We start from the raw sequence: 19,515 nt of genomic DNA, 5'->3' as shown, positions 1-19,515 counted from the left end.
AGAGCCATGTTCTAGAGGCATTTCTCCTGACGTTTCGCCTGCATCTATGGCAAGCGTCCTCAGAGGTAGTGAGGTCTGTTGGAAATAGGACAATGGGTTTGTATATCTGTGGAATGGCTGGGGTGGGGCAAAGAGCTCTTGTCTGCTGGAGCTGGGTGCGAATGTTTCAACTGACCACCTTCATTAGCATTTGAAGGCCTGGCTGAGCCTGGGAAAATCTTTTGTTGAGAGGTGTTAAGATGTGCCTGGTTGTTTCCTCTCTGCTGTTCTGCTGTTGTAATTTTCGGGTTTTTTAATACTGGTAGCCAGATTTTGTTCATTTTCATGGTTTCCTCCTTTCTGTTGAAATTGTCCGCATGCTTTTTGTGGATTTCAATGGCTTCTCTGTGTAGTCTGACATGGTGGTTGTGAGAGTGGTCCAGGAATTGTCCACTTGGGATGTTTGTCTGTTCTTAAGGTGAAAAGCACATGTCTGTGTTTTAGATGGGTTGGGGATCAGCTGGTTTTCCCAGTAATAGGCAGTAAGAGCACCTAGAGCTTCTGTCCAACCATCTCAAAGCTCCCTGCTTGAGCGGTGATGGCACGATCATCAGCATAGATGAAACTCTCTGTCCCTTCTGGCAGTGGCTGGTCATTTGTGTAGATGTTGAACATGGATGGAGCAAGCACGCTCCCCTGAGGCAGGCCGTTCTTCTGTTTCCACCACCTGGCACTCAACAAAAAAGCTCCTGTTTTGTAGCAGGTTTCCTATGAGGCGGGTGAGGTGGTCGTCCTTTGTGATACTATACATTTTTCTCAGGAGGAGGCCGTGGTTGACAGTCTCATAAGCCACTGACAGGTCTATGAAGACAGCTTTGCCCTCAATGATGCCACATCTTTTGGAGCCACGCACTGCTTTCTCTTCCCCGCAGGGCCACGACTGCTGCCCCATGCTGTTCACCTATGACGAGCAGCAAGGTGCGCTGTCCTTTGCGGGCAAGATGGACCTCCCCAAGCAGAGCTCCCAGCGAGGACTGACCGCTCGCGAGCGCTTCCAGAACCTGGACAAGAAGGCCAGCTCGGACACCAGCAACGCCACCCTGGACACGCTCCACAAGAACAGCATCAGGCAAGTGTCCGGCGCAGAGACACCCCTGAGGATCGGCAAGAGCGGTCCAAAACATCCGCCAGGTGTTTTGGACTTCAATTCCCACAATTCCTATGAGTTTTGCAACCTGTATCAGGGATGCAAAAATATTATTTCCCATCTCTTGCATCATTCTGATATTTGGTACGTTTAGGCCAAATTTGGAGGTGCAAAAAGCTTTAGCAGGTATTAAAACACGCCTGGGCAAACTTGAGCCCTACCTCCAGGTGTTTTGGACTTCAACTCCCACAATTCCTATGAGTTTTGCAACCTGTATCAGTTATGCAAAAATATTTCCCATTTCTTGCATAATTCTGATATTTGGGACGTTTAGGCCCAAATTGGAGGTGCAAAAGGCTTTAGCGGGTATTAAAACATGCCTGGGCAAACTTGAGCCCTACCTCCAGGTGTTTTGGACTTCAATTCCCACAATTCCTATGAGTTTTGCAACCTGTATCAGTTATGCAAAAATATTTCCCATTTCTTGCATAATTCTGATATTTGGGACGTTTAGGCCCAAATTGGAGGTGCAAAAGGCTTTAGCGGGTATTAAAACACGCCTGGGCAAACTTGAGCCCTACCTCCAGGTGTTTTGGACTTCAACTCCCACAATTCCTATGAGTTTTGCAACCTGTTATCAGTGATGCAAAAATATTATTTCTCATATCTTGCATCATTCTGATATTTGGTACATTTAGGCCAAAATTGGAGGTGCAAAAAGCTTTAGCAGCTATTGCCACCTCCAGGTGATTTGGACTTCAACTCCCACAATTCCCATGAGTTTTGCAACCTGTATCACTGATGCAAAAATATTATTTCCCATTTCTTGCATCATTCTCATATTTGGTACGTTTAGGCCAAAAATGGAGGTGCAAAAAGCTTTAGCAGGTATTGCCACCTCCAGGTGATTTGGACTTCAACTCCCACCATTCCTATGAGTTTTGCAACCTGTATCAGTTATGCAAAAGCCGGGTTGCAGCTAAACGTCAAAAAAACCAAGATTATGGCAACAAGAATGATTGACAACTGGAAAATAGAGGGAGAAACCGTGGAGGCCGTGACAGACTTTGTATTTCTAGGTGCAAAGATGACTGCAGATGCAGACTGTGGCCAGGAAATCAGAAGACGCTTACTTCTTGGGAGGAGAGCAATGTCCAGTCTCGATAAAATAGTGAAGAGTAGAGACATCAGACTGGCAACCAAGATCCATTGCCTAGTCAAAGCCATGGTATTCCCTGTAGTAACCTACGGATGTGAGAGCTGGACCTTCGGGAAGGCTGAGCGAAGGAAGAGAGATGCTTTTGAGCTGTGGTGTTGGAGGAAAGTGCTGAGAGTGCCTTGGACTGCAAGAAGATCCAACCAGTCCATCCTCCAGGAAATAAAGCCCGGCTGCTCACTGGAGGGAAGGAGACGAGAGGGAAAGTGGAAGTCCTTTGAATGCCACATCATGAGGAGACAGCAAAGCCTGGAGAAGGGAATGATGCTGGGGAAAGTGGAAGGCAAAAGGAAGAGGGGCCGACCAAGGGCAAGATGGATGGATGGGATCCTTGAAGTGACCGGACTGACCTTGAAGGAGCTGGGGGTGGGGACGGCCGACAGGGAGCTCTGGTGTGGGCTGGTCCATGAGGTCACGAAGAGTCGGAGACGACTGAACGAATGAACAACAACATCAGTTATGCAAAAATATTATTTCCCATATCTTGCATCATTCCGATATTTGGTACGTTTAGGCCAAAATTGGAGGTGCAAAAAGCTTTAGCAGGTATTAAAACACGCCTAGGCAAACTTGAGCCCTCCCTCCAGGTGTTTTGGACTTCAACTCCCACAATTCCCATGAGTTTTGCAACCTGTATCAGTTATGCAAAAATACTATTTTCCATCTTTTGCATAATTCTGATATTTGGTACGTTTAGGCCAAAATTGGAGGTGCAAAAAGCTTTAGCAGGTATTAACCCAGGCCTGGACATACTTGGGCCCTCGCTCCAGGTGTTTTGGACTTCAAGTCCCACAATTCCTATGAATTTTACAACATGTATCAGTTATGCAAAAATATTATTTCCCATCTCTTGCATCATTCTCATATTTGGTACGTTTGGGCCCAAATTGGAGGTGCAAAAAGCTTTAGCAGGTATTAACCCAGGCTTGGGCAAACCTCAGCCCTCCCTCCAGGTGTTTTGGACTTCAACTCCCACAATTCCTATGAGTTTTGCAACCTGTATCAGTGATGCAAAAATATTATTTCTCATATCTTGCATCATTTTGATATTTGGAACATTTAGGTCAAAATTGGAGGTGCAAAAAGCTTTAGCAGATATTAAAACACACCTGGGCAAACTTGAGCCCCACCTCCAGGTGTTTTGGACTTCAACTCCCACAATTCCTATGGGTTTTGCAACCTGTTATCAGTGATGCAAAAATATTATTTCCCATCTCTTGCATCATTCCGATATTTGGTACATTTAGGCCAAAATTGGAGGTGCAAAAAGCTTTAGCAGGTAGTAAAACACACCTGGGCAAACTTGAGCCCTACCTCCAGGTGTTTTGGACTTCAACTCCCACAATTCCTATGAGTTTTGCAACCTGTATCAGTGATGCAAAAATATTATTTCCCATCTCTTGCATCATTCCAATATTTGGTACATTTAGGCCAAATTTGGAGGTGCAAAAAGCTTTAGCAGATATTAAAACACACCTGGGCAAACTTGAGCCCCACCTCCAGGTGTTTTGGACTTCAACTCCCACAATTCCTATTCATTTTGCAACCTGTATCAGTTATGCAAAAATATTATTTCCTATCTCTTGCATAATACTGATAATTGGGACATTTAGGCCAAATTTGGAGGTGCAAAAAAGCTTGTTTAAAAGCCTCCATAGAAGGAGCCTCCACCACACTTTGGGGCAGAGAGTTCCACTGCTGAACAGTTCTCACCGTCAGAAAGTTCTCCTAATGTTCAGGTGGAAAATCCATTCAAAGCACCCCCAACAGATGGCCATCCAGCTCTCTTTCAAAGCTTCCAAAGAAGAAGCCTCCACCACACTCTGGGGCAGGGAGTTCCACTGCTGAACAGTTCTCACTGTCAGAAAGTTCTTCCTAATGTTCAGGTGGAAAATCCATTTAAAGCACCCCCAACAGATGGCCATCCAGCCTCTGTTTAAAAGCCTCCATAGAAAGAGCCTCCACCACACTTTGGGGCAGGGAGTTCCACTGTTGAACATTTCTCACTGCCAGAAAGTTCTTCCTAATGTTCAGGTGGAAAATCCATTCCAAGCACCCCCAACAGATGGCCACCCAGCCTCTTTTTAAAAGTCTCCATAGAAGAAGCCTCCACCACACTTTGAGGTAGAGAGTTCCACTGCTGAACAGTTCTCACTGCCAGAAAGTTCTTCCTAATGTTCAGGTGGAAAATCCATTCAAAGCACCCCCAACAGACGGCCACTCAGCCTGTTTAAAAGTCTCCATAGAAGGAGCCTCCACCACACTCCAGAGCAAGGAGTTCCACTGTTGAACAGTTCTCACAGTCAGGAAGTTCTTCCTAATGTTCAGGTGGAAATGCCTAGTTTGAAGCCATTGTTCCATTGGGTCCTAGTCTCCAGGGCAGCAGAATGGAAGCTTCCCCTCTCCTCCCTATGACTTCCCCTCACATATTTACACATGGCTATCATGTCTCCTCTCAGTCTTCTCTTCTGCAGGCTAAACGTGTTCAGCTCTTTAGGCCGCTCCTCATAGGGCTTGTTCTCCAGACCCTTTATCATTTGAGTTGCCCTCCTCTGGACACATTCCAGCATGTCAACATCTCTCTTCAGTTGTGGTGCCCAGAATTGGTTAGCCTTCCCTTCTTCAGGCTAAACATGCTCAGCTCTTTAAGCCGCTCCTCATAGGGCTTCCAGTCTGATCTACGTGCCGTTTTCCCTTTCAGCCAAATATCGGTCATTGCTGGAGGTAAAGGCAATTGCTCCAAGTTCTGCACCACAGGAATGGACGGGGGCATGAGCCTTTGGGACATCAAGGTGAGCTCAATTGCAGTGGACTGTGCATTATTTGATCTTACTATTGTGCGGTTGCTTATATTCAGACTTCCCTTATTTAAGTCTTCAGTCATATTGAATTTTATTTATCTTCCAACTATGCGAGAGCGAATTTATGTAGTATTTTTAATGATACATTACTTGGTATTTTATAATTTGCCCAGGTTATTTGAAAAACTCAGCTCTTTAATTGTACCGAATGCATAAGGTTGTGGGTGAACTACAACTCCCATCATGCCAGGTTAAGCCCGAGAAACTCCATAAACTCCATCAGTACTTAAAGTTTGTCATGTTGGGCAACTTTGCTTGAGATGCATCATCGGTGGGATTCAGTGTGCTCTCTGGCTGTAGGGTGAACTACAACTCCCACCATGGTGAGTCAGTCCCCTCAAACCCCTCCAGTAGGTTGAATTAGTCCTGAGGGTTCTGTATGCCAAGTTTGGTCCACGTCCATCATCGGTGGAGATCACATTTTCTCTGTGAGTGAACTACAATTCCCACCATGGTGAGTCAGTCCCCTCAATCCCCTCCAATAGGTTGAGTTAGTCTTGGGGGTTCTGTGTGCCAAAATTGGTCCAGGTCCATCGTCGGTGTGGGTCACATTTTATCTGGTTGTGGGTGAACTACAACTCCCATCTTACCAAGTTAAGCCCAAGAAACTCCATAAACTTCATCACTACTTAAAAGTTTCTTATGTTGGGCAATTTTGCTCTGGATGCATCATTATGGGGTTCAATGTGTTCTCTGGCTTTAGGTTAAACTACAACTCCCACCATAGTGAGTCAGTCCCCTCAAACCCCTCCAATAGGTTGAGTTAGTCTTGGGGGTTCTGTGTGCCAAAATTGGTCCAGGTCCATCATCGGTGTGGGTCACATTTTCTCTGGTTGTGGGTGAACTACAACTCCCATCATGCCAGGTTAAGCCTGGGAAACTCCATAAACTCCATCAGTACTTAAAGTTTGTCATGTTGGGCAATTTTGCTCTGGATGCATCATTATAGGGTTCAGTGCTCTCTGGCTGTAGGGTGAACTACAACTCCCACCATGGCGAGTCAGTCCCCTCAAACCCCTCCAGTAAGTTGAGTTAGTCCTGAGGGTTCTGTATGCCAAGTTTGGTCCAGGTCCATTGTCGGTGGGGGTCACATTTTCTCTGGTTGTGGGTGAACTACAACTCCCAGAAAGGAAGGTCAGTCCCCCCCCCCCCAACCCCTCCAGTAATCAAATTTGAGCATATCAGATCTGTGCGCCATGTTTGGTCCAGATCTTTCGGTGTTCGGATTCACAGTGCTGTCGGAATATAGGTGAACTACAACTCCCCCAAATCAAGGTAAATTTTCACCAAAGACCTACCTTGTTTTTTGCTGGTCATGGGGGCTCTGTGTGCCAAGTTTGGTCCACATCCATTTTTGATGTAGTTCACAGTGCTCATTGATGTTTGGTGAACTATATTTCCCAGTACCTACAACTCCAAAATACCCAGGTCCATCCCCCTTTAATCCCACCAGTATTCAAAATCCCAGTGTCTACAACTCCCAAGTGTCAAGGTCTATTTTCCCCAAACTCCACCAGTGTCCACATTTGGGCATATTGAGTATTCATCATTATTTGAGTGCACAGTGCTCTCTGGATGTAGGTGAACTACAACTCACAAGCTCAAGGTCAATGCCCGCCAAACCCTTTCAGTATTTCCTGTTCATCATGGGAGTTCTGTGTGCCAAGTCTGGTTCAATTCCATTGTTTGTGGAGTTTAGAATGCTCTTTGATTGTAGGTGAACTATAAATCCCAGCAACTACAACTCTCAATTCTCAAGTTCTATTTCCCCCAAACTTCACCAGCATTTAAATTTGGGCACATCAGGTATGCATGCCAAGTTTGGTGCAGATCCATCATTGTTTGATTCCACAGTGCTCTCTGGATGCAGGTGAGCTACAACTCCCAAACTCAAGGTCAATGCCCACCAAACCATTCCAGTATTTTCTCTTGGTCAGGGGAGTTCTGTGTACCAGTGTGGTATTTTATAATTTTACTAGCTTGGGACCCCAGCATTGCCAGTTTTTAAAAATTGTACTAAATGCATAAGGTTGTGGGTGAACTACAACACCCATCATGCCAGGTTAAGCCCGAGAAACTCCATAAACTCCATCAGTTCTTAAAGTTTCTTATGTTGAGCAGGTTTGCTCTGGATGCATCATTGGTGGGGTTCAGCGTGCTCTCTGGCTGTAGAGCGAACTACAACTCCCACTATGGTCCAATTCCATCATTAGTGGAGTTCAGAATGTTCTTTGATTGTAGGTGAACTATAAATCCCAGCAACTACAACTCCCAAATGTCAAGCTCTATTTCCCCCAAACTCCACCAGTGTTCACATTTGGGCATTTTGAGTATCTGTGTCAAATTTGGTCCAAATCCACTATTGCTTAAGTCCACAGTGCTCTCTGGATGTAGATGAACTACAACTCCCAAACTCAAGGTCATATCCCTATTCTAAACCAATAGTATCTGTATCAGGACGTGGATGGATTTGTTTCTGGGTCTGTTTCTTTTGCCACTCTTTTTGGCTAATGTGCATTTCTGTTGCAGAGCTTGGAGTCGGCTATGAAGGGCCTCCAGCTCAAGTGAGGACCACAACTGTAACCACTTCCCCTGTGTGGAGTCCAGGAAAGTCCCAGCTCTCAGCACTGCAAATCTACAAAGACAATCCCAACAGCTACAAGCTTTTGCGATTTTTCTGTGCCTCGTGGATCACATAAACGTCAGAAGGAAAAAAAAATGTATGTTAAGCCTTTGCTCAATAAAAGACATAAATAATGCTGGTCATAATTAGTTGTGCAAAATGCAAATCTTGCTTCTGTAGGAACAACGAAATGTGTCACATCTCCTTCCTTGGATGGTTGAGGGTATATTTCTACGATGTGCATACACACATATGCACACAGCAAAGGAATTATTTTACTCAATGATCCTTATTATTTTTATCATTTTACTCTATTTTTACTACATTTAGATTATTTTACTCTATTATTATTATTGCATTTATTATTTTACTCTATGATTGTTTATTATTTTACTTATTACATTTATTATTTTACTTATTCTTATTATTTTTATTATTTTACTCTATTTTTACTACATTTAGATTTTACTCTATTATTATTATTGCATTTATTTTTTTTACTCTATGTTTATTATTTTATTCTATTGTTACATTTATTATTTTAGTCATTTATTCTTATTATTTTTATTATTTTACTCTATTTTTTACTACATTTAGATTATTTTACTCTATTATTATTATTATTATTATTGCATTTATTATTTCACTCTGTTTATTATGTGTATTATTTTACTCTTTTACATTTATTATTTTACTCATTTATTATTATTTTTATTATTTTACTCTATTTTACTACATTTAGATTATTTTACTCTATTACTATTATTACATTTATTATTTTACTCTATGTTTGTTTATTATTTTATTCTATTGTTATATTTATTATTTTGCTCATTTATTCTTATTATATTTATTATTTTACTCTATTATTACATTTATTTTACTCTATTATTGCATTTATTACTTTATTACATTTATTGTTTTACTCTATTTTTATTACTACATTTATTGCTTTACTCTATTACATTTATTATTTTACTCTATTACATTTATCGTTTTACTCTATTATTACATTTATTTTACTCTATTATTATTGCATTTATTATTTTACTCTATTATTATATTTATTAATTTACTCTATTATTACATGTGTTATTTTACTCTATTATTACATGTGTTATTTCACTCTATTATTACATGTATTGTTTTATTCTATTTTATTATTACACTTATTATTTTACTCTATAATTACATTTATTAATTTACTCTATTATTACATTTATTGTTTTACTCTATTATTATTGGAAGGATATGTAAGCACATTTACACTGAAGAAAGTAAGAATAATAAATAATAAATATAATAATAATAATAGAGTAAAGGAATACATATAATAATAAAATAGAGTAAAACAATAAATGTCATAATAATAATAATAATAGAGTAAAGTAATAAGTGTAATAATAAAGATAATAATAAAATAATAAAAAATAAATCAGTCTTGAATGGTTGGACAGTCTTACCTTAGTTTTATGTAGATATTCATACATGTAATAATAAAATAGATGTAAAACAGTAAATGTAATAATAATAATAGAGTAAAGTAATAAGTGTAATAATAATGATATAGAGTAAAATAATATAATAATATAATAATAAATATAATAATAAATAATAATATAATATATAATAATAAATATAATAAAATAGAGTAAAACAATACATGTAATAACAGAGTAAAGTAATAAGTGTAATAATAGAGTAAAATAATAAATAATAAAATAATAAATAATAAAATAATAAATATAATAATAAAAATAAAAAAATAAAAAAAATCAGTCTTGAATGGTTGGACAGTCTTACCTTAGTTTTATGTAAATATTCAAAAAGAGTTAACCTACGGGTGTCTTAAATAATGTAATTTTATTGGTATCTATTTTTATTTTGAAACTGCCCAGTTGCATTTCCCATCCTCGGCTTAGACTCGAGTCAATACGTTTTCCCAATTTTTTGTGCTAAAATCAGGTGCCCTGGCTTATATTCGGGTCGACTTATACTCGAGTATATACGGTAATCATGCTTTTCTCGGTTTCCCAATTTTTTGGGAGGTTTGCTGAGCAATGAAGATGCAGAAAGTGGGCAGATGGCACCTGCATAGGTGCCTCAGCTTATATTCAGGTCGGCTTATACTCAAGTATATACGCTAATCATGTTTTTCTTGGTTACCCAATTTTTTGGGAGGTTTGCTGAGCAATGAAGATGCAGAAAGTGGGCAGATGGCACCTGCATAGGTGCCTCAGCTTATATTTGGGTCGGCTTATACTCGAGTATATACGGTAATCACGCTTTTCTCGGTTTCCCAATTTTTTGGGAGGTTTGCTGAGCAATGAAGATGCAGAAAGTGGGCAGATGGCACCTGCATAGATGCCTCAGCTTATATTCGGGTCGGCTTATACTCGAGTATATACGGTAATCACGCTTTTCTCGGTTTCCCAATTTTTTTGGAGGTTTGCTGAGCAATGAAGACGCAGAAAGTGGGCAGATGGCACCTGCATAGGTGCCTCAACTTATACTCGGGTCGGCTTATACTCGAGTATATATGGTAATCACGCTTTTCTCGGTTACCCAATTTTTTGGGAGGTTTGCTGAGCAATGAAGATGCAGAAAGTGGGCAGATGGCACCTGCATAGGTGCCTCAGCTTATATTCGGGTCGACTTATACTCCAGTATATACGGTAATCACGCTTCTCTTGGTTTCCCAATTTTTTGGGAGGTTTGTTGAGCAATGAAGATGCAGAAAGTGGGCAGATGGCACCTGCATAGGTGCCTCAGCTTATATTCGGGTCGGCTTATACTCGAGTATATACGGTAATCACGCTTTTCTCGGTTTCCCAATTTTTTTGGAGGTTTGCTGAGCAATGAAGACGCAGAAAGTGGGCAGATGGCACCTGCATAGGTGCCTCAGCTTATATTCGGGTCGGCTTATACTCGAGTATATACGGTAATCACGCTTTTCTCAGTTTCCCAATTTTTTGGGAGGTTTGCTGAGCAATGAAGATGCAGGAAGTGTGTAGACAGCACTTGTGAGTGATCAGACGAAGCCTATGGCAAGAATAATATGTCCTTTTTATGGGACCCTTTTTGTGCCCTTAACCACAACATCACACTTAACCACAACATCACAAGACCGACAATATGAACCCAACACCCATCTAAGAATGACCTTAAGCTCCATTTTCACTGAGAAGGACGTGACGGGACACCTTGTTAGACAGAGAACACAATCCGGACTGTTTACGATAATTTAAACTTTATTCAGCCAAATATACACGTTTTGCTTCCAATTTGAATCTCTTCCAACAAGGTCACACAATCGAGAAAAGAGTTCTCTGGTTTTGTTTTGCGGTTAAAAAGCCACTATCCCCCTTTTTTTTTTGGGAAGGAGAAGGAACACAATTTGGGATGGCTTTGGAAAAACAAAATAGGCGAAGGGAGGATGTAAAGTGGGAGTAGAGACCCAAATAGCCACATAGTAAGGCTTTGTTTACTTTGGGTCTCTCTGCGGTCAGATCCACAAACAGCCCCCAGTATACTTTGGAATTGTGGAAATGTGTCTTTCTATACTTGTCAATATTACCAACTATAGGTTTTTGCCCAAGTTTCTTGCCAAAACTACTGGAATTGTGTCTGTCTTTCTATACCTGTCAATATTACCAACTTTTGCCAAAGTTTCTTGCCAAAATGTACCCTCCCGCCTCTCCCCGGGATTATGAGATCTCCGATCTAGACCCGTTCTGTGTTTACGGTGTCCGACCAGGAACGGAGAATTACGGTTCCCTGGCGATGCTGCACCAAAACAGATTAATATTTCCCCAAACCCAGCCCTCCTCCCATTGCCTCCCACAAACCCCCCCCCCCCGCCCAACCTCCCCATGGATTTCTGTGCCCAGATGGAGAAGAAGACAAACGTGTTGCTGTCAGTGTCTCTTTAAAAGTGTGGAGACGTCGCCCCGAGGTGCGCGGTGCGCTTCCTTCCCCGTGCGGCCTCCCCGTGCGGGTTGGGATGCGGCAGAGCGCCCGGCGGGGGGGTGGCCGGCCAGGCAGCGTCTCTGCAAGCTCCCCTCTCCTCTGCGGCGGCCGGCACTTACTTGTTCAGGGAAAGCGACTGCAGTCTTTTGCCTGTCGAAGTTGCGTCGTCTTTAGCTTGAGAGGTAAACAAAGGGGAGGGGAGAAGGAGAACGGAAGTGAAAGCGGATGCATTACGGACAGCGTCCTAGCCAGGAAATGTATTTATTACTAGCCATCCCTTGCCATGCGTTATTATTATTATTATTATTATTATTATTATTATTTTTATTATTATTATTATTATCTTTATACATCAAGCAAAAAGTGAGCGCTAGAAACAATATCATACGAAAGCTGACTGGCACAACCTGGGGATCACAACCAGACACAGTGAAGGCATCTGCCCTTGCGCTATGCTACTCTGCTGCTGAGTACGCATGCCCAATGTGGAACAGACCGCCTGAACATCAAGCAAAAATGGGTGCTAGAAACAATATCATACGAAAGCTGACTGGCACAACCTGGGGATCACAACCAGACACAGTGAAGGCATCTGCCCTTGCGCTATGATACTCTGCTGCTGAGTACGCATGCCCAGTGTGGAACAGACTGCCTGAACATCAAGCAAAAATGGGTGCTAGAAACAATATCATACAAAAGCTGACTGGCACAACCTGGGGATCACAACCAGACACAGTGAAGACATCCGCCCTTGCGCTATGCTACTCTGTTGCTGAGTACGCATGCCCAGTGTGGAACAGACCGCCTGAACATCAAGCAAAAATGGGTGCTAGAAACAATATCATACGAAAGCTGACTGGCACAACCTGGGGATCACAACCAGACACAGTGAAGACATCTGCCCTTGCGCTATGCTACTCTGCTGCTGAGTACGCATGCCCAGTGTGGAACAGACCGCCTGAACATCAAGCAAAAATGGGTGCTAGAAACAATATCATACGAAAGCTGACTGGCACAACCTGGGGATCACAACCAGACACAGTGAAGGCATCTGCCCTTGCGCTATGCTACTCTGCTGCTGAGTACGCATGCCCAGTGTGGAACAGACCGCCTGAACATCAAGCAAAAATGGGTGCTAGAAACAATATCATACAAAAGCTGACTGGCACAACCTGGGGATCACAACCAGACAAAGTGAAGACATCTGCCCTTGCGCTGTGCTACTCTGCTGCTGAGTATGCGTGCCCAATGTGGAACACATCTCACCACACTAAAACAGTGGATGTGGCTCTTAATGAGACATGCCGCATTATCACGGGGTGTCTGTGCCCTACACCACTGGCGAAATTACACTGCTTAGCTGGTAATGCACCACCTGACATCCGCTGGGAAGTAGCAGCCAATAGTGAAAGGACCAAGGCAGAGACATCTCCAGCTCATCCCCTGTTTGGGTATCAGCCAGCACGTCAACGACTTAAATCTAGACATAGTTTTCTAAGATCTACAGAGACACTTGCTGGAACACCTCAGCAAGTGAGAGTCCAAAGGTGGCAGGCTCAAACCCAGAACCTCAATCCGTGGGTGATACCAGATGAGAGACTCCCCCCTGGGCACACAGAAGATTGGGCGACTTGGAAGGCGCTGAACAGACTGCGCTCTGGCACCACAAGATGCAGAGCCAACCTCAAGAAATGGGACTACAAAGTGGAATCCTCGACATGCGAGTGTGGAGAAGAGCAAACCACTGACCACCTGCTGCAATGCAACCTGAGCCCTGCCACATGCACAAGGGAGGACCTTCTTGCAGCAACACCAGAGGCACTCCAAGGGGACAGATACTGGTCAAAGGAGATTTAATAAACTACCAAGTTTGCAAAATTTGTGTTGTTGTTTTTTTATTTGTTTGTTTGTTTGTTTTGTTCTGTTAGAAATGTAATACAATGTTCTGGTTGCGGATGACACGATAAATAAATAAATTGACGTGGTGTTTTTAAACTTTTGTGTATGAACCCCTTGTTGTAAGCCGGCCGGAGTCCCTCGGAGGTGAGAAGACCGGTATATAAAAGTTCTAAATAAATAAATATGACCAGGATAGAGAAGGAGAACGGAGTTGAAAGCGGCTGCATTACGGACAGCGGCCTAGCCAGGAAATTTATTTATTGTTTTATTCATTTCCTATATTTATACCCCGCCCTTCTGAGGGGGGGGGGGGGGGGGGGCTCAGGAAAGCCTCACAAACACCATACTGTGTCATTATAATAAAACAAACAACAATACATTAAAATATTAAAAATATTTAAACAATAATAATAATAAAAAGATTGCTCCAGGCTCTGCCAGGCCATCAAATGCTAATCAAGGTGGTCAGTGGAAACATTCACACCTAGCTCCAGCAGACAAGAGTCCTTTGTCCCACCCTGGTCATTCCACAGATATATAAACCCTTTTTCCTACGTCCAACAGACCTCACTAGCTCTGAGGATGCTTGCCAGAGATGCAGGCGAAACGTCAGGAGAAAATGCCTCTAGAACATGGCCATATAGCCTGAAAAAACCTACAACAACCCAAAAATGTAATGTTTGTTTGTGGGATTAACGTAACTCAAAAGCCACTGGACAAATTGACACCAAATTTGGTGTCACGAGTGTAACAGTGTAACGAGTGTCCATCACCCCTAAAAAACACACACACACAAAACTTCAGCGGAGCAGACGTAAAAACCCAAAAAATACACCATATATACATATACACATGCACACATTCTCATATATATATATATATATATATATATATATATATATAGATATATAGATATATAGATATATAGATATATAGATATATAGATATAGAGATATATGCACAAACACACACATACATATAGGTAAGGTAAAGGTAGTCCCCTGACATTAAGTCCAGTCATGTCTGACTCTGGGGTGTGGTGCTCATCTCCATTTCTAAGCCGAAGAGCCAGCGTTGTCCGTAGACACCTCCAAGGTCATGTGGCCGGCATGACTGCATGGAGCGCCGTTACCTTCCCACCGTAGCGGTACCTATTGATCTACTCACATTTGCATGTTTTCGAACTGCTAGGTTGGCAGAAGCTAGGGCTGACAGCGGAAGCTCACGCCGCTCCCCGGAATCGAACCTGCGACCTTTCGATCAACAAGCTCAGCAGCTCAGTGCTTTAACCCACTGCACCACCAGGGGCTCCCTCACATACATATACATACAGACATATATACACATGCACACACAAATATATATTTACACATATACATATGCGCACATGCATGTACACACACATATATATACACATATACATACACATATACACACACAAATATGCATATAGACAAGCAAGCACACACATATACACAATATGCATGTACACATATAAACACACACACACACATATATACACACACAAACACATATACACAGACTGGGCCACAGCAACGCGTGGTAGGGGACAGCTAGTATAACATAAAAACACAACAGAAAATCAAAATGTAAAATAACCTAAAATACAAAACCAATTTATATAAAAGACACAGCAATATAAAATCAAAACATGACGACATTAAAATGATCACCATAAGCAGGGCCAGATTCAAGGATTAAAATTTCAAACAATTATTTTGTATTGTCGAAGGCTTTCATGGCTGGAATCACTAGGTTCTTGTGAGTTTTTTTCGGGCTATAGGGCCATGTTCTAGAGGCATTTTCTCCTGACGTTTCGCCTGCATCTATAGCAAGCACATCTTAACACCTCTCAACAAAAGATTTTCCCAGGCTCAGGCAGGCCTCCAAATGCTAATGAAGGTGGTCAGTTGAAACATTCACACCTAGCTCTAGCAGAGAAGAGCTCTTTGCCCCACCCCAGCCATTCCACAGATATATAAACCCATTGTCCTATTTTTGTCTGAAAAAACCCACAAGAACCTAATTATTTTGTATATTGTAAGGGAGATGCTCTCGTTCCAAAGAGGCTCAAACATCAGACCAAGGCCACCCACCCGTTCCGATCAAGCCAGGCATTGGAGTCGGAGCGCCTTACCTTTCCTCTCCTCCTCTTTCTTTTTCGCTGCCTCTTCCCTCTGTTTCCGGATGATAGCTAATCGGGCGAGATCGGCCTTGGCCTGTTCCGTTTTGCCAGCGAGGTGCATCTTCATGTATCGCTCTTTCGCTTTCTGTTTTTCAATTTCTTCCCTGTTTGGTGAAAGCAAATCAGTGAAGGGGGAAAAATACCTTGCAATTTTGTGGGTGTGGGGTTTGGGTTTTTGGGCCATATACAAGCACCAATGGCCTTTTATTTTCCACGTTTCATATGCGCATACACCAGTGGTTCCCAACCTGTGGTCCGTGGACCAACGGTGGTCTACAAGAACTAAAATAGGGCCATGGTTTCCTCCTTTCTGTTGAAATTGTCCACATGCTTCTTGTGGATTTCAATTGCTTCATGAAAATGAACAAAATCTGGCTGCCAGTATTAAAAAAACTCTAAAATTACAACAGCACAACAACAGAGAGGAAACAAACATCTAATCACCTCTCGACAAAAGATTGCCCCAGGCACTGCCAGGCCATCAAATGCTAATCAAGGTGGTCAGTTGAAACATTCACACCTAGCTCCAGAAGAAAAAGATCTCCGTGTATTGTCAAAGGCTTTCATGGCCGGAATCACTGGGTTGTTGTAGGTTTTTTCGGGCTGTATGGCCATGGCCTAGAGGCATTCTCTCCTGACGTTTCGCCTGCATCTGTGGCAAGCATCCTCAGAGGTTGTGAGGTCTGTTGGAACTTGGAAAAAGGGTTTATATATCTGTGGAATGACCAGGGTGGGGCAAAGGACTTTTGTCTGCTGGAGCTAGGTGTGAATGTTTGAGAACACAGAAATGCTGGACCACTCTCACAACCACCATGTCAGACTACACAGACAAACCATTGAAATACACAAGCATGTGGACAATTTCAACAGAAAGGAGGAAGCCATGAAAATGAACAAAATCTGGCTCCCAGGATTAAAAAAAACTCTAAAATTACAACAGCAAAACAGCAGAGAGGAAACAAACAAGGACATCTAATCACCTCTCAACAAAAGATTGCTCCAGGCACTGCCAGGCCATCAAATGCTAATCAAGGTGGTCAGTTGAAACATTCACACCTAGCTCCAACAGACAAGAGTCCTTTGTCCCACCCCGGTCATTCCACCCTTCTTCCTAGTTCCAACAGACCTCGCTACCTCTGAGGATGCTTGCCATAGATGCAGGCAAAACGTCAGGAGAGAATGCCTCTAGACCATGGCCATACAGCCTGAAAAAACCTACAACAACCCAGTGATTCCGGCCATGAAAGCCTTCGACAATACCTGAATATTATGTTTGTTACACTGTTGTAAATAGTCCCTTTGTGTTTGTTTCCCATGCTTGTGTACTATACGAGTTAGTTTGGTATTTTCCTCATTATTCCAATTGGTATTTTTTGCTGAAGATTATAGCAATAGGACATTTGTGTATTGACACAGTATTTATAGATGTCTGTATAGTTAGAGAAGTATTTATTTCCTCAGATGATGGGGAATTGAGACTTGAGCAAAATCAGGGAACTGTTTGCTGACTTTCAAGCCTTGATTGTGGGCTTTCTTATTTATTTATTTACAGCTTTTATATTCCGCCCTTCTCACCCCGCAGGGGACTCAGGGCGGATTATAATGTACACATATATGGCAAACATTCAATGCCAATTTTTGACATACAAACATATACAGACATACACAGAGGCTATTTCACAGAGGCTGTCGCTTTCATCGTCCATCTGCGAGGCTGATGAAGCACTTCCGCATTCCCCGCATGCTTCCCCGCTGGAATGCTTTACCGGAGTCTTCTTTATGGCCTCATAAATCAGTTAATTTAGCATCCCCACACTTTTTTAAGGTGGTACCTTATTTTCCTACTTGACAGATGCAACTGTCTTTCGAGTTGCAAAGGTCGACAACAGGCTACACACAATTGGTTGGAAACCCACTCCAATCCGAGCTGGCTTCGAACTCATGACCTTTTGGTCAGAGTGATCTTAATGCAGCTGACACTCAGCCAGCTGCCCCACAATCCCGGTGCTTCCTTGAGGCATATGCTTCATCGCTGTGTGAAACAGGGCCAGCGCGGGGCTAAATGGCAATATATAATCTTGTTTCGGCAAGGCTTTGCTTAGAAAAAGAGGGCTTATTTGATGTGAGTGGGAAGAAGCCACAGCTCAGGGGTGTCACATTTGACATGCACTCAAGAATGCGATCTCCAGCCCCAAGGACCATTGGCTGAAAAAGGTCTCCGTGGTTAGTATGAGGCACTCCACAAGGGAATTGCATAGCAAGACAGCCCAAATCTGCACTGCGGGGCCAGAACTGTCTCTTGCATCTCTGGAAAACATGCAAACCACTTGTGGTGATTTGGCCGGCCACCCCAAAGCACCCCACAGGACACCGTTTGCGAACCACCAGACAAGAACGACAGAAGCCTCTTACCGCTCTCTTCGCGACAATTCTCTGGGGCTCTCCATGTCTATCTGAGTGACTTTTTTGGCCGTCTGTGCAACACGATTGGGATTCTCTATGTCGATCATGCCTTCCACTCCTTTGTGCTTTGGCTAAAATGGGAGAAGCCAAACAGGGGGCAACGCGTTAGTGATGACTGTCATGATCTGCAGAAGGCAGTTTGAGCAAAATTGAAGACATCCCCATGCTAGAAAGACCTTGCCCTACAAGACCCAGTTGGGTTCGTAGCAGAAGAATATCAGGATCTAAGATGGATGCAAAAATAAAACCCACACCATGTTCAAAAGCAGCTTAGATGGAGAAAAGTCTAAGTTCCAAGATAACCTTCCCTATTACCCAGTATAACAGGGGTCCTCAAACTAAGGCCTGGGGGCCAGATACGGCCCTCCAATGTCATTTACCCGGCCCTCGTTCAGGGTCAACCTAAGTCTGAAATGACTTGAAAGCGCACAACAACAACAACAACAGCCCTATCTCATCAGCCAAAAAAGCAGGTCCACACTTTCCATTAAACTACTAATATGTTTATATTTGTTAAAATTGTTCTTAATTTTAATTATTGTACTTATTTATTTACGACATTAATATGCCGCCCCTCTCACCCGGAAGGGGACTCAGAGTGGCTTACTAGATAAATATACATGTTGTTGTTGTTCATTCGTTCAGTTGTCTCCGACTCTTCGTGACCTCATGGACCAGCCTACGCCAGAGCTCCCTGTCGGCCGTTACCACCCCCAGCTCCCTCAAGGTCAGTCCAGTCACTTCAAGGATGCCATCCATCCATCTTGCCCTTGGTCGGCCCCTCTTCCTTTTGCCTTCCACTTTCCCCAGCATCATTCCCTTCTCTAGGCTCTGCTGTCTCCTCATGATGTGGCCAAAGGACTTCAACTTTGTCTCTAGTATCTTTCCCTCCAGTGAGCAGTCGGGCTTTATTTCCTGGAGGATGGACTGGTTGGATCTTCTCGCAGTCCAAGGCACTCTCAGAACTTTCCTCCAACACACAGCTCAAAAGCATCGATCTTCCTTCGCTCAGCCTTCCCTCAGGTCCAGCTCTCACATCCGTAGGTTACTACAGGGAATACCATGGCTTGGACTAGGCAATGGACCTTGGTTGCCAGTCTGATGTCTCTACTCTTCATTATTTTATCGAGATTGGACATTGCTCTCCTCCCA

At 42.8% G+C, this 19,515-nt stretch overlaps 2 protein-coding genes across 2 annotated transcripts in view; one reads left to right on the top strand and one right to left on the bottom strand.

Moving 5' to 3' along the window:
* Positions 1-7,972, top strand: part of LOC137095523 (actin-related protein 2/3 complex subunit 1B-B) — a 30,187-nt gene extending 22,215 nt beyond the window's left edge. The window contains exons 8-10 of the mRNA XM_067462283.1: positions 912-1,108; positions 5,044-5,134; positions 7,733-7,972. Of these exons, the coding sequence (XP_067318384.1) occupies positions 912-1,108; positions 5,044-5,134; positions 7,733-7,771 (327 nt within the window). The 3' untranslated portion in view covers positions 7,772-7,972. The remainder of the gene's footprint in view (positions 1-911; positions 1,109-5,043; positions 5,135-7,732) is intronic.
* A 3,737-nt stretch (positions 7,973-11,709) lies between these two features.
* The window catches only part of LOC132780010 (28 kDa heat- and acid-stable phosphoprotein), a 28,386-nt gene continuing 20,580 nt past the window's right edge, over positions 11,710-19,515 (bottom strand). Inside the window, exons 4-6 of the mRNA XM_060783536.2 lie at positions 18,313-18,434; positions 15,853-16,004; positions 11,710-11,969 (exon numbers count right to left, since the gene is read on the bottom strand). Coding sequence (XP_060639519.1) covers positions 11,911-11,969; positions 15,853-16,004; positions 18,313-18,434 — 333 coding nt within the window. The 3' untranslated portion in view covers positions 11,710-11,910. The remainder of the gene's footprint in view (positions 11,970-15,852; positions 16,005-18,312; positions 18,435-19,515) is intronic.

This window comes from Anolis sagrei, chromosome Y (genome assembly GCF_037176765.1).
Source record: "Anolis sagrei isolate rAnoSag1 chromosome Y, rAnoSag1.mat, whole genome shotgun sequence".
NCBI classification, from domain to species: domain Eukaryota; kingdom Metazoa; phylum Chordata; class Lepidosauria; order Squamata; family Dactyloidae; genus Anolis; species Anolis sagrei.
This window is presented reverse-complemented; position numbering and strand designations above follow the sequence as displayed.